The sequence below is a fragment of the Hypanus sabinus genome, chromosome 8, assembly GCF_030144855.1.
Source record: "Hypanus sabinus isolate sHypSab1 chromosome 8, sHypSab1.hap1, whole genome shotgun sequence".
Lineage (NCBI taxonomy): Eukaryota > Metazoa > Chordata > Chondrichthyes > Myliobatiformes > Dasyatidae > Hypanus > Hypanus sabinus.
The window spans coordinates 52,223,720-52,237,781 of record NC_082713.1 but is presented as its reverse complement, the minus strand read 5'-3'; the positions used below and the strand labels follow the sequence as shown (position 1 = coordinate 52,237,781).

General features: G+C 41.6%; 1 protein-coding gene across 2 annotated transcripts; it reads right to left on the bottom strand.

The window, feature by feature from the left end:
- Positions 1–2,866: 2,866 nt before the first annotated feature.
- Positions 2,867–8,705, bottom strand: irg1l (immunoresponsive gene 1, like). 2 transcript variants are annotated; one of them, XM_059976501.1, is made up of 6 exons: positions 8,602–8,705; positions 8,104–8,161; positions 7,247–7,434; positions 6,269–6,361; positions 5,937–6,142; positions 2,867–4,772 (listed from the first exon to the last, which is right to left on the bottom strand). In XM_059976501.1, the coding sequence occupies exons 2-6, from the start codon at positions 8,156–8,158 to the stop codon at positions 3,854–3,856; spliced, it is 1,461 nt and encodes a 486-aa protein (XP_059832484.1). In that variant the 5' UTR covers positions 8,159–8,161; positions 8,602–8,705; the 3' UTR covers positions 2,867–3,853. The 2 variants fall into 2 exon arrangements, with proteins under 2 accessions (XP_059832484.1, XP_059832483.1); XM_059976500.1 differs by lacking the exon at positions 8,602–8,705 and adding an exon at positions 8,288–8,368.
- Between the last annotated feature and the right edge of the window lie 5,357 nt (positions 8,706–14,062).

The following is a 14,062-nucleotide window of genomic DNA, read 5'->3' as shown; positions in this document are numbered from 1 at the left end:
CTTTGCTGTCCAGATGGTCTAGGGTTGAGTGAAGAGCCAATGAGATGGCGTCTGCTGTGGATCTGTTGCACTGGTAGGCAGATTGGAGTGATCCAAGGCACTTCTTAGGCAGGAGTTAATATGTTTCATCACCAACCTCTCGAAGCACTTCATGAGGATGTGAGTACTACTGAATGATAGTCATTGAGGTAGGTTACCACCTTCTTCTTAGGCATAGGTATAAGTGAAGCCTGCTTGAAGCAAATGGGTACCTGAGACTTCTGAAGCAAGAGGTAGAAGATTTCACTGAACACTACAGCCAGTTGATCTTTAGTATTTGGCTACGTATCAGATGCTTTTCATGTGTTAACCCTCCTGAAGGAGACTTGCACTTTGCCCTTAGAGACTGAAATCACGGAATCTTCAGAGTCTATGGGAGCTTTTGATGTTTTCTCAAAGTTTTGATGGTCAAAATGAGCATAGAAGGCATTGAGTTTATCTGGAAGTGAAGCCCTCTTGTTGCTAATGTCACTTGATTTTACATTATGGAAATGGAAAGCCATGTGTGGATATGAGCAGGATTCTAAATGGATACCATGCACTAGTATTCAATAGGGAGAAGGTTGTGAGAGGTATGCTTATATTTTGGAACATGTCTGTGTGAGGAAGGAGAAAATGTCAGCGATACTGGCAAATATTAAGATGAATTTTTTTCTATGTTTTTCTATGAATAAATCCTCAGCCCAGATGGAATCTAACCCAGGATGCTATGGGAAGCAAGGGACAATTGTAGGTAGATTTAGTAAACCTTCTGACAATACAAAAATTGGTGGAGTAGTTGATAATGAAGAAGATTATGATGGAATACAGAGGTGCACAGATCATTTGGAAAATTTGCTGGAGCAGTGGCAGATGGAATTTAATCCAGACTAGTACTACAGTACAAATATGGTGAATGGCAGAGACACTGAACACCCTTATGTAAAAAAGAATACTGGAATAAAAACTCTATCTACCCTTATAATTTCATGTCATTAAGATCACCTGTTTTCTACATTGTATTGAGCACAAACTCAGCCTATCCAAATAAAGCCCTTCATTTCATGCAACATCCAGATGAATCCTTTCTGTACTCTAATGCCACAACTTCCTTCCTGTTGTGTTGCAACTGGAACTGTACACAACTCCCCCCAAGTGTAGCCTGAATGATGTTTTGTACTGCCACAACCAGGACAGCCCAACTCTTATACTCAATATCCCAGCCTAAGAAGCTAAGCATATCTTGTGAGGCCCCCCGTTAGTCAAGGTAAACCATGGATTTTAAGTGCCAACTGTCTATGTTGACCGGAGGGGGTGGGGTGAAGCTGAGAGCCGGAAAGGTGATTGGCAAAAGGGATACAAAGCTAGAGAAGGGAAAGGATCATGAGACGGGAGGCCTAGGGAGAAAGAAAGGGGGAGGGGAACACCAGAGGGAGATGGAGAACAGGCAGAGTGATGGGCAGAAAGAGAGAAAAAAAAGGAGGGGGAAAAAACTAAATGTATCAGGGATGGAGTAAGAAGGGGAGGAAGGGCATTAACGGAAGTTAGAGAAGTCAATGTTCATGCCATCAGGTTGGAGGCTACCCAGCTGGTATATAAGGTGTTGTTCCTCCAACCTGAGTGTGGCTTCATCTTGACAGTAGAGGAGGCCATGGATAGACATATCAGAAATGGGAATGAGATGTGGAATTAAAATGTGTGGCCACTGGGAGATCCTGCTTTCTCTGGCGGACCGAGCGTAAGTGTTCAGCGAAACAGTCTCCCAGTCTGTGTCGGGTCTCACCAATATATAAAAGGCCACACCGGGAGCACCGGACGCAGTATACCACACCAGCTGACTCACAGGTGAAGTGTCGCCTCACCTGCTCTGTATCCCTTTCGCCAATCAGCTTTCCAGCTCTTAGCTTCAGCCCACACCCTCCAGTCTTCTCTTATCATTTCATATTTTCCTCTCCCCCTCCTGCTTTCAAATCTCTTAGTATCTTTCCTTTCAGTTAGTCTTGATGAAGGGTCTCGGACTGAAACGTCGACAGTGCTTCTCCTTATAGATGCTGCCTGGCCTTACAGTATAGAGAGTAGCAGGATCTTCCTCTCCATACAGCTGATAAATCCAAAGGAACAGCAGAGACCGATACAGTTTGACATCAAAGTCATTTCAGTCAGCACTGAACTCAATGTAGGACTGCCGTAGGGACTCCAGCTCTGGATTTCTCCTCAGATTTTATTCCGAAAGCCTTACCCGTGAGTGGGTAAAGCTGCAAGGACAGCAGATGTTTGAGATCAGAGTTTTCCTCCTCCTAGATATGCTGCCAACCATGGCTGATGAGTCCCACCTGCCTAAAGCCACAGGTTTTAACGCATCATTAACCCGCCTTTCCCCCTTCTCCTGTCAGCAAAAATGGCTCTGCCAGGCTTAGTAGCTGAGCCACATGTGAAGGCCAAGAGCTGGACTTGGTTGTCAGAGGCTACTTGAGATGCATGCCATTGGGAGCATTTAATACCTAGTGGGAGCTTATCCTCACTACCACCCTGGGTTATAACAACCTTGAGGAACCTAAGTGTATCTGAATATTGTCTTACTACCCTATCCACAGCAATGACACATTTCAAAATATAAAATATAAGAGCATAATAAGGGCTAATGGCTACAGTTACTTCATCAGGTAACTGAAGAGAGCAGACCAGTGTATATGTAAGCTGCAAGGCTTTGTCATTAAAAAAAACACAAAACTGTTGTACATTTTTGACATTACTACCAAAAAAAAGACACAAATGCATTGAAATTTAGAATAAATATTTATTGAATCTTTTAACAATTACGTTCATGCAATAGATGTTTTGCATTTGATTACCATCTTTATTATCAGCATGTTGATTCAGGAAAACAATTTACAAATACAATACTCGAAGCTCTTGTGCTAAGATTAGCTTTCAAGTTTGAAAGTGAGCAATTATTTTCAGCGTAATCCGAATTCACTTGGTTTTTCCACCTTCCAATTGAAGGACAGTTAAGGATATATTCATAGTGGTAGAAAGTACGTATATCTAGTGTTGGCCGTGGGTGTTCTAAGAATTCCAAATTTGCTATTTCTTTAGGCCAATAGAAACCACATCTTTTGAGAATGGACAGATTACAGATATTATCTATTTATTTATTTGTGTCAAGCATGGAGTAGGCCCTTCTGCCCCTTCAGCACATGCCACCCAGCAGCCCCTGATTTAACCATATCTTAATTATGGAACAATTTATAATGACCAATTAGCCTACTAACCAGTCAGTAAGTCTTTGGACTGTGGGGGTACCCAGAGGAAACCCATGTGGTCATGGGGAGAATGCAAGAACATCTTACAGACAGCGGCGGGAATTGAAACTGGGTCGCTGATGCTGTGAAGTGTTGTGTTAAACACTACGCAACTATTAGCCAATTCCCTATTAAAACATGGACTATATACTGAATATGGACGGTGATGCACCTTACAGTATGAATGCAAACCATTATCAGGCTGGGATGGCAGCAAGGCTACTATTGTCACAGAAGTGGTGGGATTTCCAAAGAGGCAGTGCGTGTGTTATCTCACTAACCACAACTCAGTATTCCTGCCCAGTTTGATGTGTTAAGAATATATACAAAGACTCTGCTTCTGTTTCCTTTGTAATAATCAGGCCCCTTCGCTCAGTGGAATCGAGTTCCCTGAGTTGCACCTCCACACTGTTGATGCCATCAATTTTACACTCAGTGACACCAGAAGTTTCAATCATTTCAGCACAGATTACATTTCACCCATGAATTGCATGCTAAAATCACTCTTAGAAATCTGTAAAAATTAATCTTTTTCACTCCAAATAAGAACTTAACATGGAACAATCTTTCATATTTTCAAGGTTTTCAACTGATTCAATGATAGCTTCTATATTGTCCTGCTGCAGCACATATGATGCATTATTTTTGAATTTCTTGACCAGGGATTCTCTAGACAGAGGGTTTCGCCAATGTCCGTAAAAGGTGTCACATCTTCCACAGAGAATATCATTGTTCTTCAGGACCAAAACTACTTCTCCATACATCTTCTCAAAGTTGGCCAAGTTATCTTCAGGATGCTGAAGCTCCACTTTGTTCAGTAGCTCACTGAGATTAGCTCGCTGCAGTTTGCTTTCACTGAATGAGTCAATGCTCACATCTCCATCCAACAATGCAGAGCAGGCATTGAACTGGAAGGAATGACGAGCCTCGTGTTCCGTCTTTGGGAACGGTCTGTTGATGTAGCGTGAAGCAGGGACTCGCAGAATGATCTTCTCGATCATGGAAGGGGAGAAAGCACCTTCATTGAGAGTCGCTAATTGCCTCACAGAGATAGCAGCATCGACCACCCAGTGCATGCCCAGATGTGCTGGGAAGCGCTTAAATGCCATGTCTTGCTCTTCTAGCAAGAAGCATGTCTGCTCGAGAGGTGGTATCTCTTGAGGTTGATAATCACCATAGAAAGCAGAAAACCCAAAACAGCCAGGGGTATCATCTAGAATTGTAGCACTACCCTCCATTCCTTTAGAAGCCAGGAGAGCTGCCTCAAAGCCTAGCCGTGCAGCATTGCCAATATGGATGGGTTTTGCCTGGGTAGCTGCATTGGCCATTGGTGCCCCTGCAAATGAAGCCGCAATAGCCAGGGCATTAATACATTGGTTGGAATTAAATTTCAGAAATTTAGCAATAGCTGCAGCACTACCCATTGTCCCCACAACACTCGGAGGGTGGAACCTGTTGGATAAAAAATAAATACAGTCATCAGCTACTTTTGTTTTTTCCTTACTGTTTCAACCATTGATTCCATAAGGATAGATTTAACAGTTATGCTATGATAAATACATTGATAGCTCTAATAGTATGCGTGAAGTGTAACATCAACAAAATGCACCTCAAGGCAACCCCAAAAAAACTGCCAAGACAGAGACCTCCACCACTAGCAGCTGGCGTAAGGCAACACCATAACCTGCCAAGTCCCCTCTTAGCCTGACCCTGAAATACATACTGCTGGTCCTTCGTTATCACTCAGCTCCCAGCCTAACTGCACTGCAGTAACATCTTCACCAGAAGGTCTGCAGCAGATCAAGAAGGTGACTCACCAATGCCTTCTCAAGGGCAAATGGAGATGGGCAAAAACACTGGCCTTGTCTGTGACATGAAAATCATGAAAATAAATATAAGATAGTTTTTTTTTTCTCCTTTTCTATAGATTTACTGGTTGGGTGCATCCTTGAGTCACAAGGCTTTCAAAAATATAAAAAGATGCATGGATGTACCAGTTACTCACTGAGTGACTTTTTAATTGTGAAATGAAATGATTACTACTAAGCAGGCTTCTGGACATTGAATATTACCTTCACAATGAAGATTTTGAAAGATTTATATTTGGTCCTTTTTACATTTGTCTCACGTTGTCTCTTTATTGTATCTTTCTTTCCTTTATTTCATTTTTTGAATGTGATTTGGTCCTAGGTTAAACAGTCCAGGTTCCAACTGGAAACACTGTCGTGTATGGCTGCCTAACAGAGCAATTTATGGTAATAAGATTGAAGGACATGAAGCGTCACCAGTCGCCACTCCACCGACACTGCCTGGGTGTACTCAGCATTTTCTATTTCACTGTGATTCCATAGTTGTTGGTGGAAGGCACCACAAGATTTGTGTCGTCCACTGAGTGTCTTAAAGAGCATTATGTCTCTTCATCCGACTTGCGGGCAAAAAAGATAGGGAGTGCAGGAAAGTCTGTGTGTGTGCCTATGGGGGGGGGGGTGATGAGGGCAGCGTTGTTGGACCATGTGCAATGATATTCTAGACACAGTACTCCACGTATTTTATTCCAGAACTCCATAGTAAATGTTTATTAAAAATAAATGTTTCAAGTTTGTGCCGGGAACTTACCTCTTGGGGATGTTGTGTGCTTCCTGAGAGAAGCGCATTAACCGGCCTTGAATTTCAATACCCACATTGAAGGCCAGTAGCAAGTCGAGACCGCTGCGTTTGGAGTTCGCAGGCAGCATCTGAGCGGCAGCCAGGAGAGCAGGCAGCACAGCCCCCGATGGGTGAGTGGCGGGATGCCAAGTGTCGTCGAAGTCCATGGAGTGGACCTGTGGGTGGTGAAACAGCTTTCAGATTCGCCTGCGCATTAACAACCACAGGGTAGACGGTTACAAAGGACGATAGGCAGGGTTCCGTCGTTAATATTGTTTCATTCGGGAAGTCGGAGAGCTTACCGCGACTCCATTGGTAAACGCAGCTAGAGTAGGCGAAAGTTTTAAACCACTACGTCCATACACTGAGCTGACCGGGTCTTGGGCAAACATATGCTGTCAAATGAAAAAATACGGCACATGTAAGATTCTGCGAGTGTGTGGTGAAATAAGAACGCACAATCTGTGAAGAAAGAGATTATAGATGATGGAATCTGGACCAAAAAAAAACAAACTGTTGCAGAAATTCAACGGATCGAGCAGCATTTGTGACGCAAAGTTGAAGTTGACCTTGCGTCAAGTTTCAGCCCAAAGGCTGACTATGCTTTTTACCTGCACAAATGCTGTCTATCCCGCTCACTTCTTCCAAGCAGTTCATTTTTTTTTCGCTAGCATATTGGTGGCCCGAGGATCTACAGACCACATCTGTCCCATCTGTCTGCATCCAAGTTCCATGTAAAACTGCTAGAAAATTGGTCGGTGAAGGTTTTACGCTCTTTTGCAATCAGAAATTCCTATTACATTTTATTCCTTAAACTCTGGGAATTAGTTTGAAATTGTGCCCAACTTCACATGGAGCTACAAGCAAAATAAAACTGCAGAGGGTGGAAATCTGAAATGAAAACCAAGGTGCTGGAAATACTCAAGAGGTAGCAAGCAGCATATGTGGGAGTGTGGACGAAAGAGCATGGAGCTGAAACGTCAAGTGCGGCCAGCCTATCGAGTTTTTCCAAAACTACATTTTTAAACTTCACGCTGGCACTGAACTTGCTCAAAGCAACGAAAACCACTGTTGTGACAAAGTCTTAAATAAACGCGCTCAACATGGAGCCGCGCTAGAATGCCTATTTTGCTTAATTCGATTTCGCATAGTCTCGGGCTTTCTGCCGCACTGGTGAAACTCGCCAGCTTAAGGCTGGACAACGGTCCTGCCCGATACTTCAGTGAGCAGTCATTTCGCACGAGCTACAGTGGTAAACGTTCGTTCGAAAATGAACTTACCCGGCAGTAATTCAGACAAATGTCAAAAACATGACTGGTGCTACCCAGGAGCCCAACTCCAATGTTATCCAGGATCATGCGCTTACTCCGGTGCAGAACCAGGTCTGAGAGTTGTTCGGCTTTAACCCCCGAAACGAACGAGCCGAAGCTGCTTGTTACCGTCTCTTTCAAGTCCAGTGCATCAAAAGCTAACAGGGGAAAATAAAACACGCTGTCTGAATATGCATGGAGTCAGAGAGTGATTGTGTGCGGCGGATTTCCTTGGCAAACAGAAACTGAAACTACAACCATAAACGCTCACGGTTAAGTAGAAGTCCAGAGCTTGTCTATAAAACAGTAACAGAGAGAAAAAAGACACTCGGAACCGGATACAACCCTTGTAAAGCCTGTAAAATGTGCGTATCCTGTATTTCTAAATGATAGTCTCAGGTGAGGTCAAAGCAACATTACCGCCTTTGGTCAGGTATTGGGCATGTTTTGTTACAGAATGGAAGCTATTTAATAACCGGTTTCAATCACGATCGTTTCTGCAAGTGACAGATCTGGTCTTGCAGCTCGTGCTGTGGTTGCACATGATGAGATATTTTGCCGCTGAAACAGGCAAACAGTACTGGGATCTCGCATAACCTGCATCCGCCCTCACCATTGTGTCTGATCCCGGTATGGAAGCACGTTTCTCCCCAGTATCAAGTACGGTTCAGCAAAGGGGGATTGAAAGCTGAAGCCTGAACCTACTTCAGTGCACCCCCACGACACACAAACCTCGCAAGCTGCAGTTGGCAGGGACCTTCATGTGCCAATACATTATCTGTGCGCAATTTATTTTGACTCATACCCGAAATAAAATAGCTTTTTACCTTTCCGTGATATTTTATGGTACGCCCTCCATCCAACTGTTAAGGAAGACTGCATCTTCTATAAGAGAACAGAATTTATTTCAACGTTAGTAATTAATCTTTAAAACTGAAGCTAAGCAATTAAAAATGATTAACAAAGAATGGGAACAATTAAATGAATCGCTCCATCTACAGAAGTATCTACCTGCAATTTTGGAAGCATTCTGTTCTCTCTCTCTCTCTCTCTCTCTCTCTCTCTCTCTCTCTCTCGTCGCTATTGCTCAGAAACTATTTAACTTGGAGTCCAATTCCGGACTCTTGAATTGTTCATTTATATAGTAATTGCGACCCCAACTAAAAATCGCGTCACCCACTGTCTGTGTTTTACACGCCCAGTAATCAGCAACGCAAGATGTCATTATCAGCAATTTGCATAAGAACCGTCAGGAATTTCCTCATTTTCTCGAGTTTCAGAACTCGTTGGCACTTTTCGGTTGTTCCCCGTTTCGTGTACTTTACCAGTTGTGTCAAACTCCATCTCCATCCCAAGCGGCACTAGCTGATCTTGCAATCCCCCTCCACTCTCTTTACACCGGAAAATCTGGACGCGTTCTACTTCAAGGTTGGGGCGGGAGATGGGGGGGGGGGGGGTGTTATCGCAAACGTCAAAACTCCAATTAACGTATCGGGAGGGTAACGTGCAGAGACCTGCTAAGCAGCTTTCCCCCTCTATCAACTGGAGTAAAAGAGGGTGGGAAGTGAAGCCTGAACTTAGTTCGGTGCTCCCCTACGCCATACAAAGCTCGCAAGCTGCTGTTGGCATGGACCTTCATGTGCACGGGCCCCTACAGTACCCACATCAGTCCCTGACCTGTCCACACACGGCCACTGATGTAAGTGGACTCAGAGTCTCAAGACATTTTCAACCTGCATTTGGCAAGTAGATACAAGGAAAATTAACAAAAAAGTGTTTGCTTACAATTCTGGTCTTACATTGGCAAATTCTTTCATTCTGTCTGATCTTACAAGGAGCATAGGTGGTAAGGTCAGTATTTATTCCTACCCCTCATTAGTTTTGGGAAGATGACCATTTGCCTTCTTGAAACACTCTGGTGTGTGTTCCACAATGCTGTGAAGTAAGAAATTGTTAGATACCATGAGTGGTGAGGGTCAAAGATGAACATTTCTCAGTGAATTTGTGGTCATTTTGCTTTATGGTGGCTTTAACAGATACCTGTTATACGTAGATTATGGATCCACAGGATGTGTCATTTATTTCCTCCAACTATTTACCAACGGGAATAAACAAAACTATTGGGAAACTAACCTGGCATAGTGCACTGCTAATTAAAGGGAGAAGTTTTTAAGGATCAGTGAAGCATGGTTAATGGACAAACTTGGAAAGTTTTACCATCTAATAAGGGCAAAATACAAATCAATCGTAATTCTTAGCTAGTTAAAATATTTGAGGCATTAATAATTTCTAAGTTCTAAAAAGATCCGTGTACTATTTATAGATGGTGACATATTTGCATGACTTTGGAATGGGTGAGGCTACCAGAGCACCTGGAGGAAACCCAAGTGGTTTATGGTAAGAGCGTGCAGGCAGTGGCTGGAACTGAACCCTAACTACCGACGCTGTAAAGTTTAGCATGAACCACGACGTGCTGCTCTACTCAGCTAGACGTGAGCTCATTAGTACATTGGAAACATACTTCTTATGGATTTTGAGTCATCTTGAACAGATTATACAAGACATAAAATTAACAAACTGATTGTGATTGATAGTAGGCAAGTTGCCTTTGTCAAGTTTGTTTATGGTTTGTTACAGCTTGATTGCTGTTAATTTGCAACACTGCACCTAACCTTTCTGTTTATAAGGATATGCTGTAAGAATTGTGACAAGAGACTTGGTAAACTGAACAGCAAGGAGTGTTTGATATTTTCCATATTTCATGCAGATACATAGATCACATTCTGTGTCTAGTGAAAAAAGTAGTTAAACATCCAAATCCTCTCTCCATTCATCTGATACAGGTGGAGTTTGTGAAGCTAATGCAATCTTAGGCAAATTTGTTTTTTTTATGTTGACTTTTGATTATTCTTCTGTGTAGAATGTGAGTGAGATTGGAATATTCCAGAAAATTCCGGAAACACTTGTTGCAAGCTTGGATCTGCTTTATTCCATAATTTGGTACCCTCCATATTACTGTGATGGTCCTTCAGACTTGCTGTATACTTGATCAACATGCATATTTGAAACATCATAGAGGATGCATTTGGATTTTCTGGAAGGATCAGCTATCATTAAAATTTGAGTACCTATGGTTGCTGGGAAAAAAAAAATGGGCTTGAATTGGCTCAATAAGAGTTGTTAGGTTTTGGAGAAAGTGAATTTTGCACCTGCCAGCCTGGGCTTTGTGATGGAATTGCCTCACATAGAGAAGGGATTATAATGCCAACAGCTGAACTTGATAATGACCAGTGTTCTGTAACGTTGGCTGGTGAGGTGCTGATGTAATGCAAAGATCTTCAGTCATCCATCTGTATCCTTCAATATATAACTTAATTTAAAAGTAGGGAATATTTTCAATCTGGTTACTGCGGAGGTAAAATATCATCTTGTATTAAACATGAAAAGTCTATGGTTTGGTAGTTAGACATAAGTGTGGACAACTTTACCACAATGGAACATATTGACAATTCATGGAAACCCTTCAAGACAAATGAAGGTACAAGAAAATTGGTGATTTGCCTTCCTCATCCAGTGAATCTGAATCTAGATGAACATACTGCTAATCTGGACAGCTGAGACATAGTGTCGAAAGTCTCGAGAATTTGAATCATTCCTAGGACTCTCTGAATGTGTAAGAACTCAGTACTCCAAAGAGAATGTCATCCAGTAAGTCTCTCCTGCCGGAAACTACACACGTTCTCAGAGTTCAGAATTTTTTTAAAAAAAAATTGGAAGTGCTATGGCGTTTTGGGTCGAAGACCCCTTATCAGGGTCTAGTAATGACTTTTGTTATCTTAATCTGTTTGAGGGAAAAATACAACCTTAATATTAAGATTTAAACGTATTCCATATAAGCGATTTTGTAACAACTGAATAATGTTCCTTCCAGGAATTTCCAGAATCACAAATTACAATTTCAATTTTCTGAGCTGTCTTTAATGCCTCGGGAATGTACATTTACAAGCACGTCGAACAAGGGAGGGATCGTCTAGGAAAAGGCATCCTATTTATTTTTAACTGTACCTAAAAGAGGTGGTTCCATTGGGGAGAAACATTTCCTCTTTCTATGCCTACTGCTATAAAGCCGTAACTCGCAAAGTTACATGATACCAAGGAGCAAGGTGCGGTCACCTGGAACGTTGCATGTAAGCGGTATTCGATATTGACATTGAATTTTGTTAGTAAACGAAACGTCGCTTTAAAGAACGCTAAATCTATTACAATTTAACATATTTAGATATCTAAATGTATAAAAATCATTGGCTTCAAAACGAGAGTGTGAAAATGACATCTAAAGTTCTTCACATAACGTGGTACAAGGTTATATAAACCTAATTTAAGTAACTGATTTCCAATGCTGTAATAGATTTTTTTTCGCTTCCGACGTGAAAATTGGTGAATTACACTTGCACGACTCCAGGTGAAAAGTAACACAAAATATGTTTTTAAATGTGGTGCTGATGTCGGAACATACTCGCGTCGGAAACAAGTTTTGGCATAGTTTGAAAGTTTATTCTGTCTCTGCCACATTCTAGTCACTTAGTAACGCTCTTTCAAATTAGATTCCTTTGCAGGGTTCTGAAATAAGGGGTATCAGGAAGGTCTGAAATCTTGAAATCCTTGGCAGTTAAGGCTGCGTTTCCCTTAGCCCTCTCCAACTTACATTCTTCGGATTTCCGGCTCCCACGGTAACTTCAGAGTTATTTTGTTGTTAATAAAATGTTGCCTCTGCTGTGGTGTTTAACGCAGCTATAACGTTGTTTTCCAGCACTTGCTGTGTCGCTTCGGGGATGGACGGCGATCAGTATCCCTGCTAGGCAAACTTTCTAAATAATATTTTCTTCATTGCCTTTAGATGGCGCCAATTTCGTAATATTAAGCATTTTAAACACAAATACTGAACTTGTTTTGTCGGAACCTCCGTTTCATCCTCACTAATTATTGAATTTCCTTCGAAATCTCAAAGCTGCTGCAGTTGTATAGAGTACTATTGCAAAATTGATTAGCATTGAAGAGAATCAGTTTACCTCTCGTTTAAGAACCAGCTGATCAGAATTAATCATTGCACTACTTCAGTGAGGAGTAAGGTGATAAGGCAAGGGAACCTTGAATGACTAAGAGGTTCTAATTTTAGTCAGGAAGGAAAAAGGAAGCATACATAAGGTTAAGAAAGCTAAAAATTGACTGAGCCATTTTGGTATATTAAGATAGACTTGGACTGTTTTCCCTCTAGCACTGGAGGCTGAGGGGAGAATTGAACCGAGTTTTTTTTTTATTGAATTGTGAGAGGTGTAGATAGGGTAGACAATCAGAATTTTTTCCCCAGGGTGGAAGTTTCAAAAAGGGTACATGCTTTTAAGATTGGGGGTGGGCAGAGTTTAAGGATAATGTGAGTGGTAATTTTCCTTACATGTGCAGAGAGTGGTAGGTGCCTGGAATATGAGCGTAGTTTAAGAGGCTTTTAGTTGGAATATGAAGGGAATGAAGGGATATGGATGTTACAAGCAGGACAGCATTGCAGATCGAATAGCCCGTGCAGTGCTATAATGTTTAATATTCTAAATATTAAATAATTGCTCCAATGACACTAATCATGTACTATTTTTCTAATGGCAACTTTAACTTTGTGGTGCATCTTTAAAATGAAAACATGTTTAGTTATCCATAATGGGAAAAAATGCAGGAAAACATATTAAAGCAGTATATACAGTAAGCTTTCAGGGATTCTGAAAGACAAAACTTGTGTGGTGGTTCAAAGAGGGATTTCATAACGGGAGGGGACTAGGAGCTGAACTTTCATCCATCAATGGCCGAAGAAACACAGATGGGGGTGAAGAGGTTCCAGGAGATGTGGAGAGTATGAATAGAAAACTGTGGGAAAGCGGAGGGACATTGTAGGAGCGGAGGTGAGGGAGATTAAGGGAAACGGGATAATTAAGTAAGCAAGGAAAATGAAGAAATAGAATGAATTGAAAGGGAGTGACAAAGTGATCCAAAAACTCCTATATATGTTTAGTTTGTTGCCAAAGAATGAATATTTTGCTCCCAGAATGGTCCAGAGCACTAAACAGTTTTGATGCTCCAGAGAGTAGAACTGAGAGCTAGCTATGTTAATGGTTAGGTGAATAATTTCCAGCTGAGAAACACTGGCCTTAAAAAAAATAAAGGGCATAATAGGACATTGATTATGATAGGACAGAGTATTTCAATTTTACTGAAGATGGATGTCAGGAGATCACAGGCAGAGAAGTATGGTGGCAAGTAGAACATCTAGCAGTCCAGAGTTCCAAAGTCCAATGACAATTAGGGACCTCAGTCCAAGAAGAGGAACACAAGAGATAAGGGAAGTACATGGCACAGTGGATCAAAAAGAGGATGGAAATAGCCTTGTCAGGTCAGAAGAGATGACAAGCATAAGGAGATATCCTTAAACGTGATTGAACAATGTATCATGACTGAAAATTTAGAGAGAAAGATCACCATGAGACATGAAAACAAGGAGATCTGAGAAGGAAAGGGGTAACCAAGGCTTGAAGGGGAAGTTCTGGGGAGCAATCCAGGTGTGAAAAAAAGGGATGGAATGGGACAAAGAGAAAAAAAACAAAAGAGAGAGGAGAATCTAGATCCAATAGTGCTCTGAAAAAGCATATAAAATTAATTTACAGTTTGTATTTTGCCAAAATGAGTATTTACAAACAATTAATTTTAATCATTTTCTATCATGTAACCTGAATAGGTTCACAT

Excerpts from the sequence above, each read along its gene's own strand:
- irg1l (XM_059976500.1), bottom strand. Across the intron at positions 7,435-8,103 it reads CCATAAAATATCACGGAAAG|CTTTTGATGCACTGGACTTG; the intron begins GTAAAAAGCTAT and ends TTCCCCTGTTAG. Across the intron at positions 6,362-7,246 it reads TTTGTCTGAATTACTGCCGG|CATATGTTTGCCCAAGACCC; the intron begins GTAAGTTCATTT and ends TTCATTTGACAG.